At 47.3% G+C, this 21,724-nt stretch overlaps 2 protein-coding genes across 6 annotated transcripts in view; both read right to left on the bottom strand.

Moving 5' to 3' along the window:
• Positions 1-4,101: 4,101 nt before the first annotated feature.
• On the bottom strand, positions 4,102-20,781 carry hectd3 (HECT domain containing 3). 3 transcript variants are annotated; one of them, XM_014141298.2, is made up of 19 exons: positions 20,094-20,780; positions 19,085-19,245; positions 18,551-18,643; positions 18,023-18,158; positions 16,349-16,470; positions 15,450-15,563; positions 15,114-15,205; positions 14,420-14,585; positions 14,107-14,188; positions 13,245-13,427; positions 13,081-13,133; positions 12,728-12,896; positions 9,967-10,170; positions 9,485-9,691; positions 9,267-9,396; positions 8,387-8,461; positions 8,214-8,295; positions 6,567-6,638; positions 4,102-4,746 (listed from the first exon to the last, which is right to left on the bottom strand). In XM_014141298.2, the coding sequence occupies exons 1-19, from the start codon at positions 20,445-20,447 to the stop codon at positions 4,662-4,664; spliced, it is 2,580 nt and encodes an 859-aa protein (XP_013996773.1). In that variant the 5' UTR covers positions 20,448-20,780; the 3' UTR covers positions 4,102-4,661. The 3 variants fall into 3 exon arrangements, with proteins under 3 accessions (XP_013996773.1, XP_013996774.1, XP_045550530.1); XM_014141299.2 differs by having other exon boundaries at positions 15,123-15,205; positions 20,094-20,779; XM_045694574.1 differs by lacking the exons at positions 4,102-4,746; positions 6,567-6,638 and adding an exon at positions 7,049-7,088 and having other exon boundaries at positions 20,094-20,781.
• Positions 20,456-21,724, bottom strand: part of best4 (bestrophin 4) — a 113,411-nt gene continuing 112,142 nt past the window's right edge. For all 3 annotated transcript variants that reach the window (XM_045694575.1, XM_014141491.2, XM_045694576.1), the window contains one exon: positions 20,456-21,644. In XM_045694575.1, coding sequence (XP_045550531.1) covers positions 21,443-21,644 — 202 coding nt within the window. In that variant the 3' untranslated portion in view covers positions 20,456-21,442. The remainder of the gene's footprint in view (positions 21,645-21,724) is intronic.

The raw sequence follows: 21,724 nt of genomic DNA, 5'->3' as shown, positions 1-21,724 counted from the left end.
AAACGTACCAGATTACTCGGTGCTAGAGGGACCTGGCCAGCCAGCGGCGAAGTCCCAGCGAGGGACCGAGACGCAGGGGCCGTCAATGTGGAAGGGGGAGGGTCCCGGCACAGTCCCCGGGAAGGGGAGACGACGCCCAGGACCGCTGAACCAACCGCAGAGGGAGGGGCCACATTTACCCGATAGTACCTAGCAAAGGTGCAAGACGAAGCCCAGCTGGCCGCAGGACAGATATCAGCAAGGGGCACTCCTCTCAGTAGAGCCCAAAACGCAGCGTGTTGAATGTGCCACCACAGATCCCAGCACTGGCCTGCCAACCAGGAAGTATGCTGTCGTAATCATTTCCACATTTTCAGTGAGAGAGCCTCTGATTTGATAGCCCAGTCCCGAAGACTCTCTCACCATAGCAGACCAAGAGCTGGTCTGTTGTTCTCACTGACCGTGTCCGCTCCACATAGGCAGGCAGCGCCCTCACAGGACACAGCATGGCCGGAGGGAGGCCCAGACGGATGCCCCCGAGGGGTCGTAAGCAGACAGGATAAAAGGGATGTTTACATCCCTGTCTGACAGAACAGTCTGGAGGAATGAAGGGTTGGGGCAGAGCGATATACTCCTTCCACTGGGGTCCATCCGGTAGCACTCTGAACTGACCGAAAGAGCATGGAGCTCACCCACCCTCTTCATGGAAGTAATCGCTACCAAGTAATCGCTACCTTCATAGAGAGGTGTTTCATGGAGGCAGAATTCAACGGTTCAAAAGGTGGTTTTGCCAAAGCTGCCAAGACCACATCCAGATCCCAGCTCGCCATTGAGCGGGTCCTAGCTGGATGCAGGCGAAGAACCCCCATCAGAAACTTGGAGACCAAGGGATGGCACCCCACATGGCCTGTCCATCCACCCCACATGACCTGTCCATCCACCCCACAGGGCCTGTCCATCCACCCCACATGGCCTGTCCATCCACCCCACATGGCCTGTCCATCCACCCCACATGGCCTGTCCATCCACCCCACATGGCAGGCAGATATAGTGGCCAAATACCCTCTCAGTGTAGAGGCTGTCAAGACCTCATCCAAGCGAGACTGCAGGTATTTGGGAGGACATAATGCAACCCACCTGACTCAGGCACAACCTCAATACCAGTACACCAAGAGCAGAACAACCGCCAGCACAACTGGTATGCCACGGTTGTAGCCCGGCACCCTTGCGTTCTGCATGGTGTTCATTACACCCTCCTGTAGTCCTAAAAATGGACCGTTGGTGCCGTTCAGTGGCCAAGCCCACAGACTGAGGCGGTGCGGCCTTGGATGTCACAGAGTTCTCCCGGCCTGAGACAGCAGGTCCGGTCTCAGGGGAAGTTACCAAGGTGTCCCAGACAACAGTGACAGGAGAAGGCTGAACCAGGTTCGTATGGGCCAGTATGGGGCCACCAGAAGCAGATGATTCTCTGCCAACCTGGCCCTGTCCAACACAGCCTGGATCAAGGGAGAATACGTAAAGCTCCAGCCCTGGCCAATCTTGAGCCAGAACAAGCCCAGAGGCCCTGGTGGCTCCGACATGGAGTACCGCAGGGGACAGTGTGCATTGTCCAGGGAGGCAAACAGGTCCGCCTGCACCCTCCCAATATAAGCCACCACTGTGGTGTTGTCCGTTCTCACCAGGACATGTCTTCCCTTCAGATATGGAAGGAGAGACTCCAGAGCCAGCAGTACTGCTCGGAGCTCTAGTGTATAGGATGTACCTGCCGCTCCAAGGGGGTAGCCAACAGCCGCTGGCCGACCTGCCCTTGGTCACACCCCACCAGCCGAACTGGGAGGCGTCTGTGCTGACCAGCAGCACATCCTCAGCATCTCCACCCCACCTGAGAGAAAGGAGTGACATTGCCACCTCAGAGCCACTGTGTGGTCACCCGAGTCTGGTGGTGACGGTGGTGCTTCGGGTGCAGCCGGTGGGAGTTGAAACACCGTTGTTGAGGCCGGAGATGGAGCAGGCCCAGGGGAAATCAACAACGAGGCCGCCGTCTGCAAGCCCAACAGGTGTTGGCAGGTTAGGATGGATACCATCCGACCCTGCCGAAAGTGGTCGAGGCAAGATAAGATCGCCTGAATCCTTCTGGTGGGCAGGCGTGCTCTCATGATGACTGAGTCCAGTTCTATACCAATGAAGTCCACCCTCTGGGTTGGCGTCAGACGACTCTTCTTGTCGTTTACAGTAATGCCCAGCCCGCCGATGTGGGTCAGGAGCATGTCTCTGACAGGACCTGCGTCCTGGTTGGGGCACAAATCAGCCAATTGTCCGGGTAATTGAGTATCAACAACCCTCGGGACGAGAGAGGTGCCAGGACAGAGTCCATGCACTTTGTGAAAGTGCGGGGTGCCAAGGAGAAGGCGAAGGGAAGAACCATGAATTCGTAAGCCCTCCCTTCGAAAGCGAATCAGAGGTACTGCCAATGAGCTGGGTGAACAGGAACATGGAAATACACATCCCTCAGGTCCAGCATCACAAACCACTGGTACCTGGACATGGCCTGCAACACGCGGGCTGCGGGCAGCATGTGGAACCTCAGTACCTTTAAGTACACATTGACGTTGCGGAGGTCCAGAATCGGTCGAAACCCGCCGTCTCTTTTTGGGACCACAAAATAGGTGGAGTAAATCCCACCTAGACGTTCTGAAGTCTCGATCCTGCGGATGGCACCCTTGTCCAGGAGTGAGGAGATCTCCAGCCGCAGGGTTTTCTTCAGGTGGTCGGCCACCGTGGTGACACGAAGGCCCCTGAAGGACGGGGGCCGGCACTGGAATTGGAGTCGGTACCCCTCGAGCATTGTGGACAACACCCACGTCAAGTAACTGATGCCAGCAGTAAAATTAGATTTAAAAAAACAACAACAAAAAAAACACCTTATGGAACAGCAGGGACTTTGAAGCAACACAAACATAGGCACAGACACAGACACATGCATACACACACACGATAACATACACACACACATAGATTTAGTACTGTAGATGTATGTGGTAGTGGTGGAGTAGGGGCCTGAGGGCACACAGTGTGTTGTGAAATCTATGAATATATTGTAATGTTTTTAAAATTGTATAAACTGCCTTAATTTTGTTGGACCCCAGGAAGAGTAGCTGCTGCCTCGGTAGGAACTAATGGGGATCCATAATAAACCCCAGGAAGAGTAGCTGCTGCCTTGGCAGGAACTAATGGGGATCCATAATAAACCCCAGGAAGAGTAGCTGCTGCCTTGGCAGGAACTAATGGGGATCCATAATAAACCCCAAGAAGAGTAGCTGCTGCCTTGACAGGAACTAATGGGGATCCATAATAAACCCCAGGAAGAGTAGCTGCTGCCTTGACAGGAACTAATGGGGATCCATAATAAACCCCAGGAAGAGTAGCTGCTGCCTTGGCAGGAACTAATGGGGATCCATAATAAACCCCAGGAAGAGTAGCTGCTGCCTTGACGGGAACTAATGGGGATCCATAATAAACCCCCAGGAAGAGTAGCTGCTGCCTTGGCGGGAACTAATGGGGATCCATAATAAACCCCAGGAAAAGTACCTGCTGCCTTGGATCCATAATACATACAAATGAGGTAGTCACCTGGAAAGTGTTTCAATTAACTGGCGTGCCTTGTTAAAAGTTTGTGTAATTGCTTTCCTTCTTAATGCATTTGAGCCAATCAGTTGTGTTATGACAAGGTAGGGGTGGTATACAGAAGATAGCCCATTTGGTAAAAAACCAAGTCCATATTATGGCAAGAACAGCTCAAACAAGCAGAGAAACGACAGTCCATAATTGTTTTAAGACATGAAGGTCAATCAATACGGAACATTTCAAGAACTTTGAACGTTTCTTCAAGTGCAGTCGCAAAAACCCATCAAGCTCTATGATGAAACTGGCTCTCATGAGGACCGCCACAGGAAAGGACAACCCAGAGTTACCTCTGCTGCAGAGAATAAGTTCATTAGAGTTACCAGCCTCAGAAATTGCAGCTCAAATAAATGCGTCACAGAGTTCAAGTAAAATACTTTTGACTGGTTCATACATTGGAATATTCCCCATATTATGAAAAGTAAAACATTAGAAGTCATGTTATTATATTTCTTCATTAGTTTATTATGTACAGTACATCTGTAATAAGTTGGCAACGTTGTAGATATGGTATAATTAAGCAATAAGGTCCGAGGGGGTGTGGTATATGGCCAATATACCACAGCTTAGGGCTGTTCTTATACATGACGCAATGCAGAGTGCCTGGACACAGCCCTTAGCCGTGGTATATTGGCCATATATCACAAAACCTCTGAGGTGCCTTATTGCTATTATAAACTGGTTAACAACATAATTAGATCAGTAAACATCTGTTTTGTCATACCCATGGTATACAGTTGGATATACCACAGCTTTCAGCCAATCAGCATTCAGGTCTCAAACCACCCAGTTTATAAATGATAATAGGATTTGGCAGCAGCTCCAGATAGTGATGCTAATGCTGCGTTCATTACATTAGCCAAATCGGCATTCTCAATAAGTTGAAAGCACACAACTTGTTGCTCCCAGTTTACAAGTACTATGTTCAGCGTTTACCCCACTCGTTATAAATGCTGCATAAATACAGGTGGGCGTGGCATAAAACTGCTATATGGGCGTGGTCACTCCTCCCAGGGACTCATGTCAGTGTCGATGGCAACACAGTTGTAGGCAGCATAGCGCAGCTTGTCCTCACACACTTTCGCACTGCAGGGGACAGGGACGCAAAGTTAGGGAATTAGAGACTTAAATATTATTTCATGAGCTTTTACTAGAGACCGTGGAAGAGTGTCTCTCCCTAGAGACCGTGGAAGAGACATCTATCACATCTACAATCTCCGTTATATGGAACAAAAGATAAACCACATACAGTTGAAGTCGGAAGTTTACATACACCTTAGCCAAATACATTTAAACTCAGTTTTTTCGCTATCCCTGACATTTAATCCTAGTAAAAATTCCCTGTCTTTAGGTCAGTTAGGATCACAACTTTATTTTAAGAATGTGAAATGTCAGAATAATAGTAGAGAGAATTGATTTATTTCAGCTTTTATTTCTTTCATCACATTCCCAGTGGGTCAGAAGTGTACATACACTCAATTAGTATTTGGTAGCATTGCCTTTAAATTGTTTAACTTGGGTCAAACGTGTCAGGTAGCCTTCCACAAGCTTCCCACAATAAGTTGGGTGAATTTTGGCCCATTCCTCCTGACAGAGCTGGTGTAACTGAGTCAGGTTTGTAGGCCTCCTTGCTCGCACACACTTTTTCAGTTCTGCCCACAAATAGGATTGAGGTCAGGGCTTTGTGATGGCCACTCCAATACCTTTGTTGTCCTTAAGCCATTTTGCCACAACTATGTAAGTATGCTTGGGGTCATTGTCCATTTGGAGGACCCATTTGCGACCAAGCTTTAACTTCCTGACTGATGTCTTGAGATGTTGCTTCAATATATCCACATAATTTTCTTCCTCATGATGCAATCTATTTTGTGAAGTGCACCAGTCCCTCCTGCAGCTAAGCACCCCCACAACATGATGCTGCCACCCCCGTGTTTCACAGTTGGGATGGTGTTCTTCGGCTTGCAAGCCTCCCCCTTTTTCCTCCAAACATAATGATGGTCATTATGGCCAAACAGTTCTATTTTTGTTTCATCAGACCAGAGGACATTTCTCCAAAAAGTACGATCTTTGTCCCCATGTGCAGTTGCAAATCGTAGTCTGGATTTTTTATGGCGATTTTGGAGCAGTGGCTTCTTCCTTGCTGAGCGGCCTTTCAGGTTATGTCGATATAGGACTTGTTTTACTGTGGATATAGATACTTTTGTACCCGTTTCCTCCAGCATCTTCACAAGGTCCTTTGCTGTTGTTCTGGGATTGATTTGCACTTTTCGCACCAAAGTACGTTCATCTCTAGGAGACAGAACGCGTTTCCTTCCTGAGCGGTATGACGGCTGCGTGGTTCCATGGTGTTTATACTTGTGTACTATTGTTTGTACAGATGAAGCTGGTATCTTCAGGCGTTTGGAAATTGCCCCCAAGGATGAACCAGACTTGTGGAGGTCTACATTTTTTCTGAGGTCTTGGCTGATTTCTTTTGATTTTCCCATGATGTCAAGCAAAGAGGCACTGAGTTTGAAGTTAGGCCTTGAAATACATCCACAGGTACACCTCCAATTGACTCAAATTATGTCAATTAGCCTATCAGAAGCTTCTAAAGCCATGACATAATTTTTTGGAATTTTCCAAGCTGTTTAAAGGCACAGTCAACTTCGTGTATGTACACTTCTGACCCACTGGAATTGTGATACAGTGAATTAAGTGAAATAATCTGTCTGTAAACAATTGTTGAAAAAAAAAGCAGATGTCCTAACCGACTTGCCAAAACTATAGTTTGTTAACAAGAAATTTGTGGAGTGGTTGAAAAACAAGTTTTAATGACTCCAAACTAAGTGTATGTAAACTTCTGACTTCAATTGTGCCTTCAAAATATTCTGATAACAGTAGAGAGAATTGCCATTAAAACTCACCTGGGGTAGTTGGGTAGATACAGAGTACTGGAGCAGGTGGAGGACTGTGGCAACGCATCTGTAGTCTCAGAGCTAGAGGTTAGGGAAACCAAAGACATTATAATGCATCTGTAGTCTCAGAGCTAGAGGTTTAGAAAACCAAAGCTGTTATAATGCATCTGTAGTCTCAGAGCTAGAGGTTAGGGAAACCAAAGCTGTTATAATGCATCTGTAGTCTCACAGCTAGAGGTTAGGGAAACCAAAGCTGTTATAATGCATCTGTAGTCTCAGAGCTAGAGGTTAGGGAAACCAAAGCTGTTATAATGCATCTGTAGTCTCAGAGCTAGAGGTTTAGAAAACCAAAGCTGTTATAATGCATCTGTAGTCTCAGAGCTAGAGGTTAGGGAAATCAAAGCTGTTATAATGCATCTGTAGTCTCAGAGCTAGAGGTTTAGAAAACCAAAGCTGTTATAATGCATCTGTAGTCTCAGAGCTAGAGGTTAGGGAAATCAAAGCTGTTATAATGCATCTGTAGTCTCAGAGCTAGAGGTTAGGGAAAGACGTTATAAAAAGTGCAATAACACCAGCATAAAAGCATTATCTTATAAGGTATTTGCTTTGGGATCGCATCCTACTAACGCACGCTAAAAGGTGTCCTGCTAACCTACGCTAAAAGGCGTCCTGCTAACCTACGCTAAAAGGCGTCCTGCTAACCTACGCTGAAAGGCGTCCTGCTAACCTACGCTGAAAGGCGTCCTGCTAACCTACGCTGAAAGGCGTCCTGCTAACCTACGCTGAAAGGCGTCCTGCTAACCTACGCTGAAAGGCGTCCTGCTAACCTACGCTGAAAGGCGTCCTGCTAACCTACGCTGAAAGGCGTCCTGCTAACCTACGCTGAAAGGCGTCCTGCTAACCTACGCTGAAAGGCGTCCTGCTAACCTACGCTGAAAGGCGTCCTGCTAACCTACGCTGAAAGGCGTCCTGCTAACCTACGCTGAAAGGCGTCCTGCTAACCTACGCTAAAAGGCGTCCTACTAACCTACGCTGAAAGGCGTCCTACTAACCTACGCTAAAAGGCGTCCTGCTAACCTACGCTGAAAGGCGTCCTACTAACCTACGCTGAAAGGCGTCCTGCTAACCTACGCTGAAAGGCGTCCTGCTAACCTACGCTAAAAGGCGTCCTACTAACCTACGCTAAAAGGCGTCCTACTAACCTACGCTAAAAGGCGTCCTACTAACCTACGCTGAAAGGCGTCCTACTAACCTACGCTAAAAGGCGTCCTACTAACCTACGCTAAAAGGCGTCCTACTAACCTACGCTGAAAGGCGTCCTACTAACCTACGCTGAAAGGCGTCCTACTAACCTACGGTGAAAGGCGTCCTACTAACATACGCCAAAAGGCGTCCTACTAACCTACGCTAAAAGGCGCCCTACTAACCTACGCTAAAAGGCACCCTACTAACCTACGCTAAAAGGCGCCCTACTAACCTACGCTAAAAGGCGTCCTGCTAACCTACGCTAAAAGGCGTCCTGCTAACCTACGCTGAAAGGCGTCCTGTTAACCTACGCTGAAAGGCGTCCTACGAACCTACGCTGAAAGGCGTCCTACGAACCTACGGTAAAAGGCGTCCTACTAATGTACGGTAAAAGGCGTCCTACGAACGTACCCTTGTTTGTCAGGGAAGATGTAGATGGGAGCAGGAAGACGGCTCCTCCCGGTCACAAACCTCAGGAATCGGCTGCGGTCCTCTGGAAGAGGAGAGGAGGGAACAGTCAGAGAGTTAGTGAGTGAACAGAGGACAGAAGATACAGAGACAGAAAGAAGACGGTTTTAACTGACCGTTAGTGAAGTTCATGAGAGCTTCCCACAGGTACTGTACCCTGACATCAGTCTGCTCCAAGTCCTCATATCGAGCTGTAGGAGAGAGAGAGAGAGACAACCCTATGGTTTATTATCAACCTAATGTGGAGAGAGACAACCCTATGGTTTATTATCAACCTAATGTGGAGAGAGACAACCCTATGGTTTATTATCAACCTAATGTGGAGAGAGACAACCCTATGGTTTATTATCAACCTAACGTGGAGAGAGACAACCCTATGGTTTATTATCAACCTAATGTGGAGAGAGACAACCCTATGGTTTATTATCAACCTAATGTGGAGAGAGACAACCCTATGGTTTATTATCAACCTAATGTGGAGAGAGACAACCCTATGGTTTATTATCAACCTAACGTGGAGAGAGACAACCCTATGGTTTATTATCAACCTAATGTGGAGAGAGACAACCCTATGGTTTATTATCAACCTAATGTGGAGAGAGACAACCCTATGGTTTATTATCAACCTAATGTGGAGAGAGACAACCCTATGGTTTATTATCAACCTAATGTGGAGAGAGACAACCCTATGGTTTATTATCAACCTAATGTGGAGAGAGACAACCCTATGGTTTATTATCAACCTAATGTGGAGAGAGACAACCCTATGGTTTATTATCAACCTAACGTGGAGAGAGACAACCCTATGGTTTATTATCAACCTAATGTCCTCATATCGAGCTGTAGGAGAGAGAGAGAGACAACACTATGGTTTATTATCAACCTAATGTGGAGAGGGGACATAAGATGGGGCCACATTTGTGACGGTTCTGAGTCTGTCTGGGACTACAGCCTGGCAATCTTCCAACCACATCCAAGGTCTGTCTGATTACTCACTGAGTCGTTTGAGTGCCTCCACGGTGATCTCCGGGTCTCCACAGACTTTCTTCTCCACTTCCTGCCAGGTCAGCAGATCCAGGACGGCCTGAGGCACTACCTTCACCAGCCCCGCCTGCATAGCACAGATCTGGAACAGACATATGTATGGGTTACATCTCCCTCCACACGAGACGACCCAGACCGGCTTGAGGGCCATCTGAAAACCCCGTTCCCACCTGCTGTCTGCTCTCCTCCAGGCGTGCCTTCTGTACCAGGTGAATGAATTCCCTGCGGTCTTGGTACCGTACCACCTGATTGCTGCCGCCTGGCACCAGCTCGACCAGTCTTCCGTCACTCAACAGGGTAGTGTACACCAATTCCTCCCCAAACTTAAAGTCAAATGTCTCCTGGTCCATGACCTCCATGGCCTCCAGCAGCTTGACCTTTAGAGAGACACAGAACAGAAGTAAACTAACATCTTAAAACAGATGGGAAATACAATACAATCCAAAGCATTGTCAGAATATTGCAACTAGCGATTGTATCGCCTATAAAAAACAGAATAGATACAAGCTTCAATAAGTATGCCAAGGATGAAGCCGTCGGTGGACCGAATCCTAACTTGAGTTCTGCCATTTTTTCACAGTTGTCTTTTACATCAATGTATGATTGACGCTCAAGTCAGTTATGTCAGATGTGACAACAGCACAGTGCTCACCAGGACAGAGTCAACAGCAGGGAAGTCTTTGCTCCAGCTGACAGCCTCCCCTGTTAACTGTTTCCACACTAGACCAGGCAGAGCCAACACCAGGAAGTCCTTTCCTCGGAGAGCGGCTCCCATCAGCTGTCCGATCCACTCAAACTTGTGGAACTCTCTGCAGGACGGGTTTGGGACATAGTGGTCTCTGGCCTCGCCTGTTCCCTGGGAGCAGAAACTAAACTGTAGGTCATGTAACACTAGCCTCCCCCCGGGTTGAAATACTAGCCTCCTCCCCCTGGTTGAAATACTAGCCACCCCCCCTAGTTGAAATACTAGCCTCCTCCCCCCCCTAGTTGAAATACTAGCCTCCCCCCTAGTTGAAATACTAGCCTCCCCCCTAGTTGAAATACTAGCCTCCCCCCTAGTTGAAATACTAGCCTCCCCCCTAGTTGAAATACTAGCCTCCCCCCTAGTTGAAATACTAGCCTCCCCCCTAGTTGAAATACTAGCCTCCCCCCTAGTTGAAATACTAGCCTCCCCCGGTTGAAATACTAGCCTCCCCCCGGTTGAAATACTAGCCTCCCCCCCGGTTGAAATACTAGCCTCTCCCCCCGGTTGAAATACTAGCCTCCCCCGGTTGAAATACTAGCCTCCCCCGGTTGTAATACTAGCCTCCCCCGGTTGTAATACTAGCCTCCCCCCGGTTGTAATACTAGCCTCCCCCGGTTGTAATACTAGCCTCCCCCGGTTGTAATACTAGCCTCCTCCCCCGGTTGTAATACTAGCCTCCCCCCGGTTGAAATACTAGCCTCCCCCCTGGTTGAAATACTAGCCCCCCCCCTTGTTGAAATACTAGCCCCCCCTGGTTGAATTACTAGCCACCCCCCTAGTTGAAATACTAGCCTCCTCCCCCCTAGTTGAAATACTAGCCTCCTCCCCCCTAGTTGAAATACTAGCCTCCCCCCTGGTTGAAATACTAGCCTCCCCCCGGTTGAAATACTAGCCTCCCCCGGTTGAAATACTAGCCTCCCCCGGTTGAAATAATAGCCTCCCCCGGTTGAAATAATAGCCTCCCCCGGTTGAAATACTAGCCTCCCCCCGGTTGAAATACTAGCCTCCCTCCCCCGGTTGTAATACTAGCCTCCCTCCCCCCGGTTGTAATACTAGCCTCCCTCCCCCCGGTTGTAATACTAGCCTCCCTCCCCCCGGTTGTAATACTAGCCTCCCTCCCCCGGTTGTAATACTAGCCTCCCTCCCCCCGGTTGTAATACTAGCCTCCCTCCCCCCGGTTGTAATACTAGCCTCCCTCCCCCCGGTTGTAATACTAGCCTCCCTCCCCCCGGTTGTAATACTAGCCTCCCTCCCCCCGGTTGTAATACTAGCCTCCCTCCCCCCGGTTGTAATACTAGCCTCCCTCCCCCCGGTTGTAATACTAGCCTCCCTCCCCCGGTTGTAATACTAGCCTCCCTCCCCCCGGTTGTAATACTAGCCTCCCTCCCCCCGGTTGTAATACTAGCCTCCCTCCCCCCGGTTGTAATACTAGCCTCCCTCCCCCCGGTTGTAATACTAGCCTCCCTCCCCCCGGTTGTAATACTAGCCTCCCCCCGGTTGTAATACTAGCCCCCCCCGGTTGTAATACTAGCCTCCCCCGGTTGTAATACTAGCCTCCCCCCGGTTGTAATACTAGCCTCCCCCCGGTTGTAATACTAGCCCTCCCCCGGTTGTAATACTAGCCTCCCCCCGGTTGTAATACTAGCCTCCCCCCGGTTGTAATACTAGCCTCCCCCGGTTGTAATACTAGCCCCCCGGTTGTAATACTAGCCCCCCCGGTTGTAATACTAGCCCCCCCGGTTGTAATACTAGCCCCCCCGGTTGTAATACTAGCCCCCCGGTTGTAATACTAGCCCCCCGGTTGTAATACTAGCCCCCCGGTTGTAATACTAGCCCCCCGGTTGTAATACTAGCCCCTCCCCCTGGTTGTAATACTAGCCCCTCCCCCTGGTTGTAATACTAGCCTCCCCCCCTGGTTGTAATACTAGCCTCCCCCCTGGTTGTAATACTAGCCTCCCCCCTGGTTGTAATACTAGCCTCCCCCCTGGTTGTAATACTAGCCTCCCCCCTGGTTGTAATACTAGCCTCCCCCCTGGTTGTAATACTAGCCTCCCCCCTGGTTGTAATACTAGCCTCCCCCCTGGTTGTAATACTAGCCTCCCCCCTGGTTGTAATACTAGCCTCTCCCCCTGGTTGAAATACTAGCCTCTCCCCCTGGTTGAAATACTAGCCTCCTCCCCCGGTTGAAATACTAGCCTCCTCCCCCGGTTGTAATACTAGCCTCCTCCCCCGGTTGTAATACTAGCCTCCCCCGGTTGAAATAAAAGCCTCCCCCGGGTTGAAATAAAAGCCTCCCCCGGGTTTCAGTTGACACTTCTTCCAAATATCAAACATATAGCAGAGTAAGAAAAGAAAAGAAATCCTCCCATTTCAGTATTGAACCCACATTGGTACAACGGTTCCGGGCTGGAGAGAACAGTTAGCAGGATTCATTACCTGGTTACTTGTAAAAGAGGTAGAGGTTAAGGGTTAGTTACCTGGTTAGTTATAAAGGAGGTAACGGTTTAGGGTTAGTTACCTGGTTAGTTATAAAGGAGGTAGCGGTTTAGGGTTAGTTACCTGGTTAGTTATAAAGGAGGTAGCGGTTTAGGGGTAGTTACCTGGTTAGATGTAAAAGAGGTAGCGGTTTAGGGTTAGTTACCTGGTTAGATGTAAAAGAGGTAGTTACCTGGTTAGATGTCCTGTTGAAGAAGGGTAAGGGCAGGGGGCATTCTGCTGAACTGGGACACAGCTCTTCAGACATGTCTGCCAGACTGTCTCTAAAACCACCTCCTTGGTCGATGATGCCCTCTGCTATGAACTTACACTCCCACCACTGGTCGTAACGCGCTGGCCATCTGATCAACAACAACATATTCATCGCTGGTTTAGTTTCCTTTCAAGTCTGTTATGATAAACAGCCTTTTATTAACACATTCATTTCACCATCTTTTAGATAACAGTCATTCTCAGGAAGCTGAATTTGTTAAGTAAATGTGACGGTCAATAAGGATGCTGGGTAGAGAGAGAAGATCACTGTACCTGTAGTCCAAAATCTTCTCAAACTTATCGGATGGCTTCAGACCCTCGTACACCTGCATGGGTTAAAACCAGATGTCCAAAATCATATAGCTACAACACACACACACACACACACACACACACACACACACACACACACACACACACACACACACCTCCACTACCTGTGTGAAGACAGCGTTCTTAGCAGTAGGGTCCAGTGAGGGGTTATCTCTGTGCTCCATGGCCAGTCTACGGTTGATATAAAGCCGGGGCATAAAGTTAGGCTTGCTGGTCTCAGAGTCCTTCAGACACTGGGTGATCAGGGCCGAGCGACGCTTCGACAGCAGTAGGAACGGCTTGATACTCTAGGGGGCAGAATAGAACAACAACGGTCAATGTACTGGAGGTAATAATAATAAAAACGAAAAAAAAAAAAAAAGGGACACTGCAAGATTTAGGTCGTTTATCTACTTACCCAGAGTTAGACCAACTCATAGATACTATTTTATGTCTCTGAAGTGCAGTTTGGAGATAATTGAAGTTAGCTTAGCACAATTGCTGGAAGTCTCCAGGTACAGTAGCCAGCTCCTCTCAAAAGCAAGGGAAAAAAACTTTCTACTCCAAAAATGTGTGGTTGACCATTTATAGTCTTCAAATGCTATACATAGTAAATCAACATTTTATTAAATGTGTTAATTTCACTGATAATCAAAAAGGAAAACAGATTATATCCACTTCCTCATTCTTTCCCAGTTGTCTTAAGAGATCGCAACGGTACAACCGTCTCACGGAGATGCCCGTGTCCTCACAGATGCTATAATGGGACAGATACAACATTGTAATCTCTATACAAAATGGCATCCATGAGTTGGTCTAACTCTGGGTAAGTAGGTAAACGGAAATCTATCAGTGTCCCTTTAAAGATGAAAGGAAATAGATGTTTTTGTTTTTTTACACCAGCAGATTAGACATGACATCTGTGCTGTGTTCCCTGGTCCTGGGGAGCTAGTGCAGGTCTTTGTTCCAGCCCAGCACTAGACGTACCTTGATGTGGTTGAAGGTGGCCAGGCTGTAGTCCCAGGCTGGAACCAAGTGTGGCAGGAGACTGTCCAGCAGCGAGATGAACCTGAAGACACACAAGCTGAGTCACAACACCAACTGACCAGACAGGGGAAGAGCACCATAGACCAGCATTCATCTTGGTAGAATAGGAGGATCACATGAGGATCACAACAAGCTCCATGTTCACCACCATGCAGGGTAGAGTCTTACCTCTGTATAACCAGGCCCCCCTCCAGGCAGGGTAGAGTCTTACCTCTGTATAACCAGGGCCCTGCGGTAGAGGGTAGAGTCTTACCTCTGTATAACCAGGGCCCTGCGGTAGAGGACATCAGGCAGGGTACCCTCCAGTCGAGGATAGCGTACTAAGTTAGGAGACTGAAACACGTCCGCGTTGAGCCCCAGGTCTCTCTCACATGATGACTTGATCTTCAGCCCTCTGATCCGAACGTCTATACCCTCGTCTGAGACAGGAAGACAAAAGCCAGAGACAAGTTAGGAAGAGGTTGAGTCCATTTCAATAAAAAAAAAATTAAGTGTTATTCATTTTTAACTGGAATGTATTATTGTTCTAGTCACTGAAGGGACACGTTGAGGTCCTGACAGGAGTGGATAAGCCTGCGATTGATACAGAATTTAATTCAAGGCACAGTTTTCGATTTCCAAAGTCCAAGTTGATATCTACAGTGTGCCAACAAAAGACACCGAGCCACTCCCAGATAAGGTGACAGGGTAGATCTAAGGTTCGTCTAGTTCGTCAGCTAGACAGGATGTGATGTCTGTCAAGGCTCTAACAACTTTGATCAGAGCCTTGTGTTCAGAGCGCCGATCTAGAATCAGGTCTCTTTCCCTTGTCCATATGTTATTCATTATTATTTAAAAAAGGCAAAACTGATCCTATACCAGCACTCCTACTGAGATGCTTTGCCAATACAGGCCCGGAAATGATTAGTACAGTTGTGTGTATATTAAATTATTCAATGTGTAGCCACCATTCTCACCCCTGCACTCCTCGATGCGAACCTCTATGACAGACAGGTGGGCCGTCATGTCTTCCAGCACACACACCTCACCAATCAGATTGCTGAGGGAGAGATAAATAAAAACAAAACAAAAAAAGTTACAAGTTCATGTAGCACCTCTGTTTTAAAAAAAAATAAAACTATTTTCTTCCGTTTGCTCTGCTGAATACAGCCCAGGTGTTCTTTTTGAAAACCTATTTTCTTCCGTTTGCTCTGCTGAATACAGCCCAGGTGTTCTTTTTAAAAACCTATTTTCTTCCGTTTGCTCTGCTGAATACAGCCCAGGTGTTCTTTAGAGGAACTTACTCGTCTATGGTGACATCGCTGAGCTTCTTCAGATTGTCTCCTTCTCCTCCAAACACAGTCACTCTTTTAGGCATGTAGTTGTCATCAGTTGAATCGACCGTCAAGATCAGCTTACTGCCGGACAAAACACAAAAACAATATTAAAGTTTATTCTTCAGGTCTTCCTAAGACTTGACTAAAGTCATGGTTTTGGTGGGCTAGTGGTCATCTGGTGATGTACTGTCCCCAAAGGGAGTGGCCCTCCAGGTTCCATACTGTCCTCCACCTGTCCCCAAAGGGAGTGCCCCCCCCAGGTTCCATACTGTTCTCCACCTGTCCCCAAAGGGAGTGGCCCCCCCAGGTTCCATACTGTCCTCCACCTGTCCCCAAAGGGAGTGGCCCCCCAGGTTCCATACTGTTCTCCACCTGTCCCCAAAGGGAGTGCCCCCCCAGGTTCCATACTGTTCTCCACCTGTCCCCAACAGGAGTGCCCCCCCAGGTTCCATACTGTTCTCCACCTGTCCCCAAAGGGAGTGGCCCCCAGGTTCCATACTGTTCTCCACCTGTCCCCAAAGGGAGTGGCCCCCCAGGTTCCATACTGTTCTCCACCTGTCCCCAAAGGGAGTGCCCCCCAGGTTCCATACTGTTCTCCACCTGTCCCCAAAGGGAGTGCCCCTAGGTTCCATACTAGGCCCCACACTGTTCTCCACCTGTCCCCAAAGGGAGTGCCCCTAGGTTCCATACTAGGCCCCACACTGTTCTCCACCTGTCCCCAAGGGAGTGCCCCTAGGTTCCATACTGTTCTCCACCTGCCCCCAAGGGAGTGCCCCCAGGTTCCATACTAGGCCCCACACTGTTCTCCACCTACATAAATCCCAGGTTGGCCATGGCAGTGGCAGGACTGTGACAGTACCACTTACTTGACTACGGTGCCTCTCTTCATGTGCAGTCTGATCCAGTGTTGTCCCTGCATCCCATCGCTCTCCCAGTAGGTCTCTGTGTCTCCATCTGTCAGGCAACCTGCCCCACCACTAGGGTCCTCCTGACACACACACACACACACACACACACACACACACACACACACACACACACACACACGTTCATTTTGTCACCCATTTTCTGTTTTAAAATATCTTTTAGTCTTAGTCCCATTTTATTCTCTTAAGTTATCAGTTGACTAAAACTCTGGACAATTTTAGTCTAGTTTTATTCGGCCATTTTAGTCAGTGCATTTTTCTATTAAATTATGAATATTTAGGCTACCTCTAACTTCCATCATGAGCACATTCAGATAGCCTTGTCCAACTAGGCCTACTATCCCCTCGTATACCTTAGCTGGCAACACTGATATTGTGTCAGATTGTAACCAATGCCAGCCATAATTAACCACATAGGCTAATTGTGTCAGATTGTAACCAATGCCAGCCATAATTAACCATATAGGCTACAGGTAAAACATTCTCACAGCTCTGATTTTCTCCCCATCATAACCATCATGGGGGTAAATAATAGTGGTTTCCTTGAAAATAGTCAACAAATAGCATTTGTTTTTTTCCCCACCATAGGAAAAATAAAATCAACAGCAAATCTCATCTGCGAACCGCGCATGACAGACGAATAAATAACAGAGCACATGGGAAAATAGACCTTCTGATGTGATCAAAGCAAAAATAGCCTCCATGAAAGTAAGAGAGGGAGAGAGTAAAAATGGTTTCTAGTTGAGGTTAGTTAGTGTCCTGGCTTCACATCAGTTCAAGAGAGGAGTGACTGAGGAGACCTCCTGGGAGCTGTGTGCTGGGCACATCAGGCCAATCAGACCTCCTGGTGAAACAGGTTAAAATGAGCTTCATGTCAAGCATACTAATGATGAGATGAAACAGGTGTTAAATGGAGCTTCATGTCAAGCATACTAATGATGAGATGAAACAGGTTTAAAAATAAGCTTAATGTCAAGCATACTAATGATGAGATGAAACAGGTTAAAATGAGCTTCATGTCAAGCATACTAATGATGAGATGAAACAGGTGTTAAAAGGAGCTTCACGTCAAGCATACTAATGATGAGATGAAACAGGTTAAAATAAGCTTCACGTCAAGCATACTAATGATGAGATGAAACAGGTTAAATGGAGCTTCACGTCAAGCATACTAATGATGAGATGAAACAGGTTAAATGGAGCTTCATGTCAAGCATACTAATGATGAAATGAAACAGGTGTTAAAATAAGCTTCATGTCAAATGTCCATTAGTCTCACATGGAATTCTCATCTGCTCACATTTCCGTCGACTAAAATTTGAAATAATTTTAATAATAGTTATTGTTTTATTCCAGGGCATCACGTCACTGTCCTAGTTTTAGTCAGGAAAAAATAAAAAAATAGGTTGTTGACGAGTATTTTTCCATTATATTTATTGTTGTTGAAATTAACACTGACACACAGATACACACACACACTACTCACTGAGCAGGATGCTGGTGACACACACACACACTACTCACTGAGCAGGATGCTGGTGACACACAAACACACTACTCACTGAGCAGGATGCTGGTCACACACACACACACACACACACACACACAACTCACTGAGCAGGAGGACACGTCGATGCTGGTGACACACTGTTTGACGCTGCCCAGGTTCTCATCCTCCTTTCCAATGTGGTCGTAGAAGTAATGCAGCAGATCCTCATCATATTCAAACGTCCAGGTGGGAGGAACATACCTGGACAACAGAGAAGGCAACAGTACTGTTGGTTAGACCAGGCTACCTTAACTTCATTCAGTTTGTTTTACAGAGAGAGTGTCCAAAATGCCTAAATATCTGCTGAACAGGTAGCTCATCAGAGCCTGTTATCACCCATGGACCAGGGCTTGACCAGATAGCTCACCAGAGCCTGTTATCACACCCATGGACCAGGGCTTGACCAGATAGCTGTGTAGCTCATCAGAGCCTGTTATCACCCATGGACCAGGGCTTGACCAGATAGCTGTGTAGCTCATCAGAGCCTGTTATCACCCGTGGACCAGGGCTTGACCAGATAGCTCATCAGAGCCTGTTATCACCCATGGACCAGGGCTTGACCATGAGCTGGCTTCGCCTCCAAACACACTGACCTGAGCTTCTGAACAGCCGCTTCGTCAGGCTCCGCGACCTTGGGTTTCGAGCCGACGTGAAGAGAACTCTCTACATCCACCACCTGTTCCCACCTGACAGAGAGCAGACCGTGTTAAACCGCCGAGCTGAAGCACCAAGCAGAGCCATTACAAGTCTTCAGGTCTCAAACAATGTTACTCACCACCTCTGTTACACACACACACACACACCACCTCTGTTACACTCACTCACCACCTCTGTTACACACTCACACACACACACACACACCACCTCTGTCACACACACACACACCACCTCTGTTAACACACACACACACACACCTCTGTTACACACACACACACACACCACCTCTGTCTCACACACACACACCACCTCTGTCTCACACACACACACACACACACACACACACACACACACACACACACACACACACACACACACACACACACACACACACACCACCTCTGTTACACACACACCACCTCTGTTACACACACACACACACACACACACCACCTCTGTTACACACACACCTGTCACAGGGCTTGTGGTCATATCCGAAGAGCTGCTGGTGTCTGCCGAGTGTCTCAGGTGATTCTACAGGTACCAGTCGGTCTCCTCCCTCTGTGTGTTTACAGACCAAGACCCAGCCCTCCTCGCACTCCTGACCCACACGGTACTCCTCCAACTGATCCTAGAAAACACACACAGAGACAAGCAGACACACACACACAGAGAGAGAGACAAGCAGACACACACAGAGAGCGAGACAAGCAGACACACACAGAGAGAGAGAGACAAGCAGACACACACAGAGAGAGAGACAAGCAGACACACACAGAGAGAGAGAGACAAGCAGACACACACACAGAGAGAGAGAGACAAGCAGACACACACAGAGAGAGAGAGACAAGCAGACACACACAGAGAGAGAGAGACAAGCAGACACACACAGAGAGAGAGAGACAAGCAGACACACACAGAGAGAGAGAGACAAGCAGACACACACAGAGAGAGAGAGACAAGCAGACACACACAGAGAGAGAGAGACAAGCAGACACACACAGAGAGAGAGAGACAAGCAGACACACACAGAGAGAGAGAGACAAGCAGACACACACAGAGAGAGAGAGACAAGCAGACACACACAGAGAGAGAGAGACAAGCAGACACACACAGAGAGAGAGAGACAAGCAGACACACACAGAGAGAGAGAGACAAGCAGACACACACAGAGAGAGAGAGACAAGCAGACACACACAGAGAGAGAGACAAGCAGACACACACAGAGAGAGAGACAAGCAGACACACACAGAGAGAGAGACAAGCAGACACACACAGAGAGAGAGACAAGCAGACACACACAGAGAGAGAGACAAGCAGACACACACAGAGAGAGACAAGCAGACACACAGATGGTTAAAGGACAACTGCCTCAAAATGTGTACTGAGCAAAGGCGATCAGTCCTGCAACAAGAATGGAGACATGACCTCACTAACCAGGAAGTGTGTAAAGCAATGAATCATTCAACTCTTTCTTACCTTGTTGATTTTAACCCACAGGCCGTGGCTGTTGCAATACTCTTCCCCCGTTGTCCGAATACACGTCCCTTTCTTTGGTTCGATGTTGCATTTGCATAGCTTCTTACTGTGAAGAGCTTGATGGGGGCTCTCCCAAACTGAAACCAGGGTCTTACCGACGGATGAGTTGGCGGTGGACGTACTAGACGAAGCGGTTGAATTCGACGACGAATCTTTACATATTTTATAACATACCTCTTTTGGGACGAAACATAGACACTCGGGTAGAGCTTCGCTCTTTCTGAAACATTCAATGCATTTGTTCAGAAACCGAATCCTACCCAGTAAAACGTGAGGGTTGTCGCCCGGTGACATGTCTTTTCTGTGTGTTTTTTGTTGTTTAACTGCTAGGGTAACAACTCAAGCTAAGCCAGGAAGGGCTAGTTAACTAGCTAACTATGCGTCACAGTCAACACACATTTCAATGGTGGACATCACCTGACATTTCCGTTTTTTTTCTTCCGTTTGGTTTTCCAGGATTGTCGTGTATAAGCTTCTATATTTGAACCTTAAACAAAACACAAAGCTTCTTCTTTTTTTCTTTTTTTTTGTTTTATCCACCGTCCGTTTTCAAACGAACCGGTGCCACCACTTTAGCTAACTGACAGCTAGCAGACACTTTCCGTAGCTCTCACTGGTAGCGCTTAAAATCGGATCTAAAGGGCGAACCGCCTATAACTTCAGCTAGCTTTCAATTCGACAAGTTACGTTACCGTGTCGGCTTCCGTAGGCTAGTAGCCTAGCTAGCTAGCTAACATGTTTACATTCCATGACAGTCAATAGCTATCGAAAAAATGTGTACTTTTTTATTTTACCTTTATTTTAAACAGGGTGTCCCATTGAGACCAAGAAAGCCTTGCATTTTTACAATTACACAACAAATTGCGTAGGAAATACACCAGAAAATAAACAATACAAGAGAATACAAAAAAATTAAACATGAAAAACAATCACACTTCCATTCCTTACAAATGTATGTCAGTCTTGGCAGATTCGTTCACTACCTACAGTATATTCATTTCTGTAGATAAACTCTTAATTTATTTATTTAAATCAATCTACAATGTTATATCGACGAAATCAGGCTTCAAAGTCACTGTCACAGCTGTTTTATTGAATGTTTTTTATATTCTTTATAAAAAGAATAATGAATGTTTTTCAAAATAGTTTTTTTAATAACCAGGATTACAAACAATCTAAACATGATTGTAGAAGATATTTCACACAATCTTTGACACACAGGTGCATGGAAAATGCATGAATTATCCCCCCAAAATAAACAAAACCCATAAACAAGTTGCCCAGATCTTTCAACAAGAGCTCTGCTCATTGTCATTGGCTTGGATGAGTTCCACAGCCACCTTGAACTGCCCCTCCCCTCGTTCTGTCTGCAGATGAGACACCTTCAGCTGTCTGTCTCTCACTAAAGACACATCCTTCACCTTCCTGTCCACATCACCACACTCATCCTTATAGACGAAGGGCATGGAGACGGCCTGACCTGATTCAAAGCTGCCCAATGAATCAATGAATTAACAAACAAATAAATGAATGAATTAACAAACAAACGAATGAACAAATGAATCACAGTA

Source organism: Salmo salar, chromosome ssa14 (assembly GCF_905237065.1).
Source record: "Salmo salar chromosome ssa14, Ssal_v3.1, whole genome shotgun sequence".
Taxonomy (NCBI): Eukaryota; Metazoa; Chordata; class Actinopteri; order Salmoniformes; family Salmonidae; genus Salmo; species Salmo salar.
This window is presented reverse-complemented; position numbering and strand designations above follow the sequence as displayed.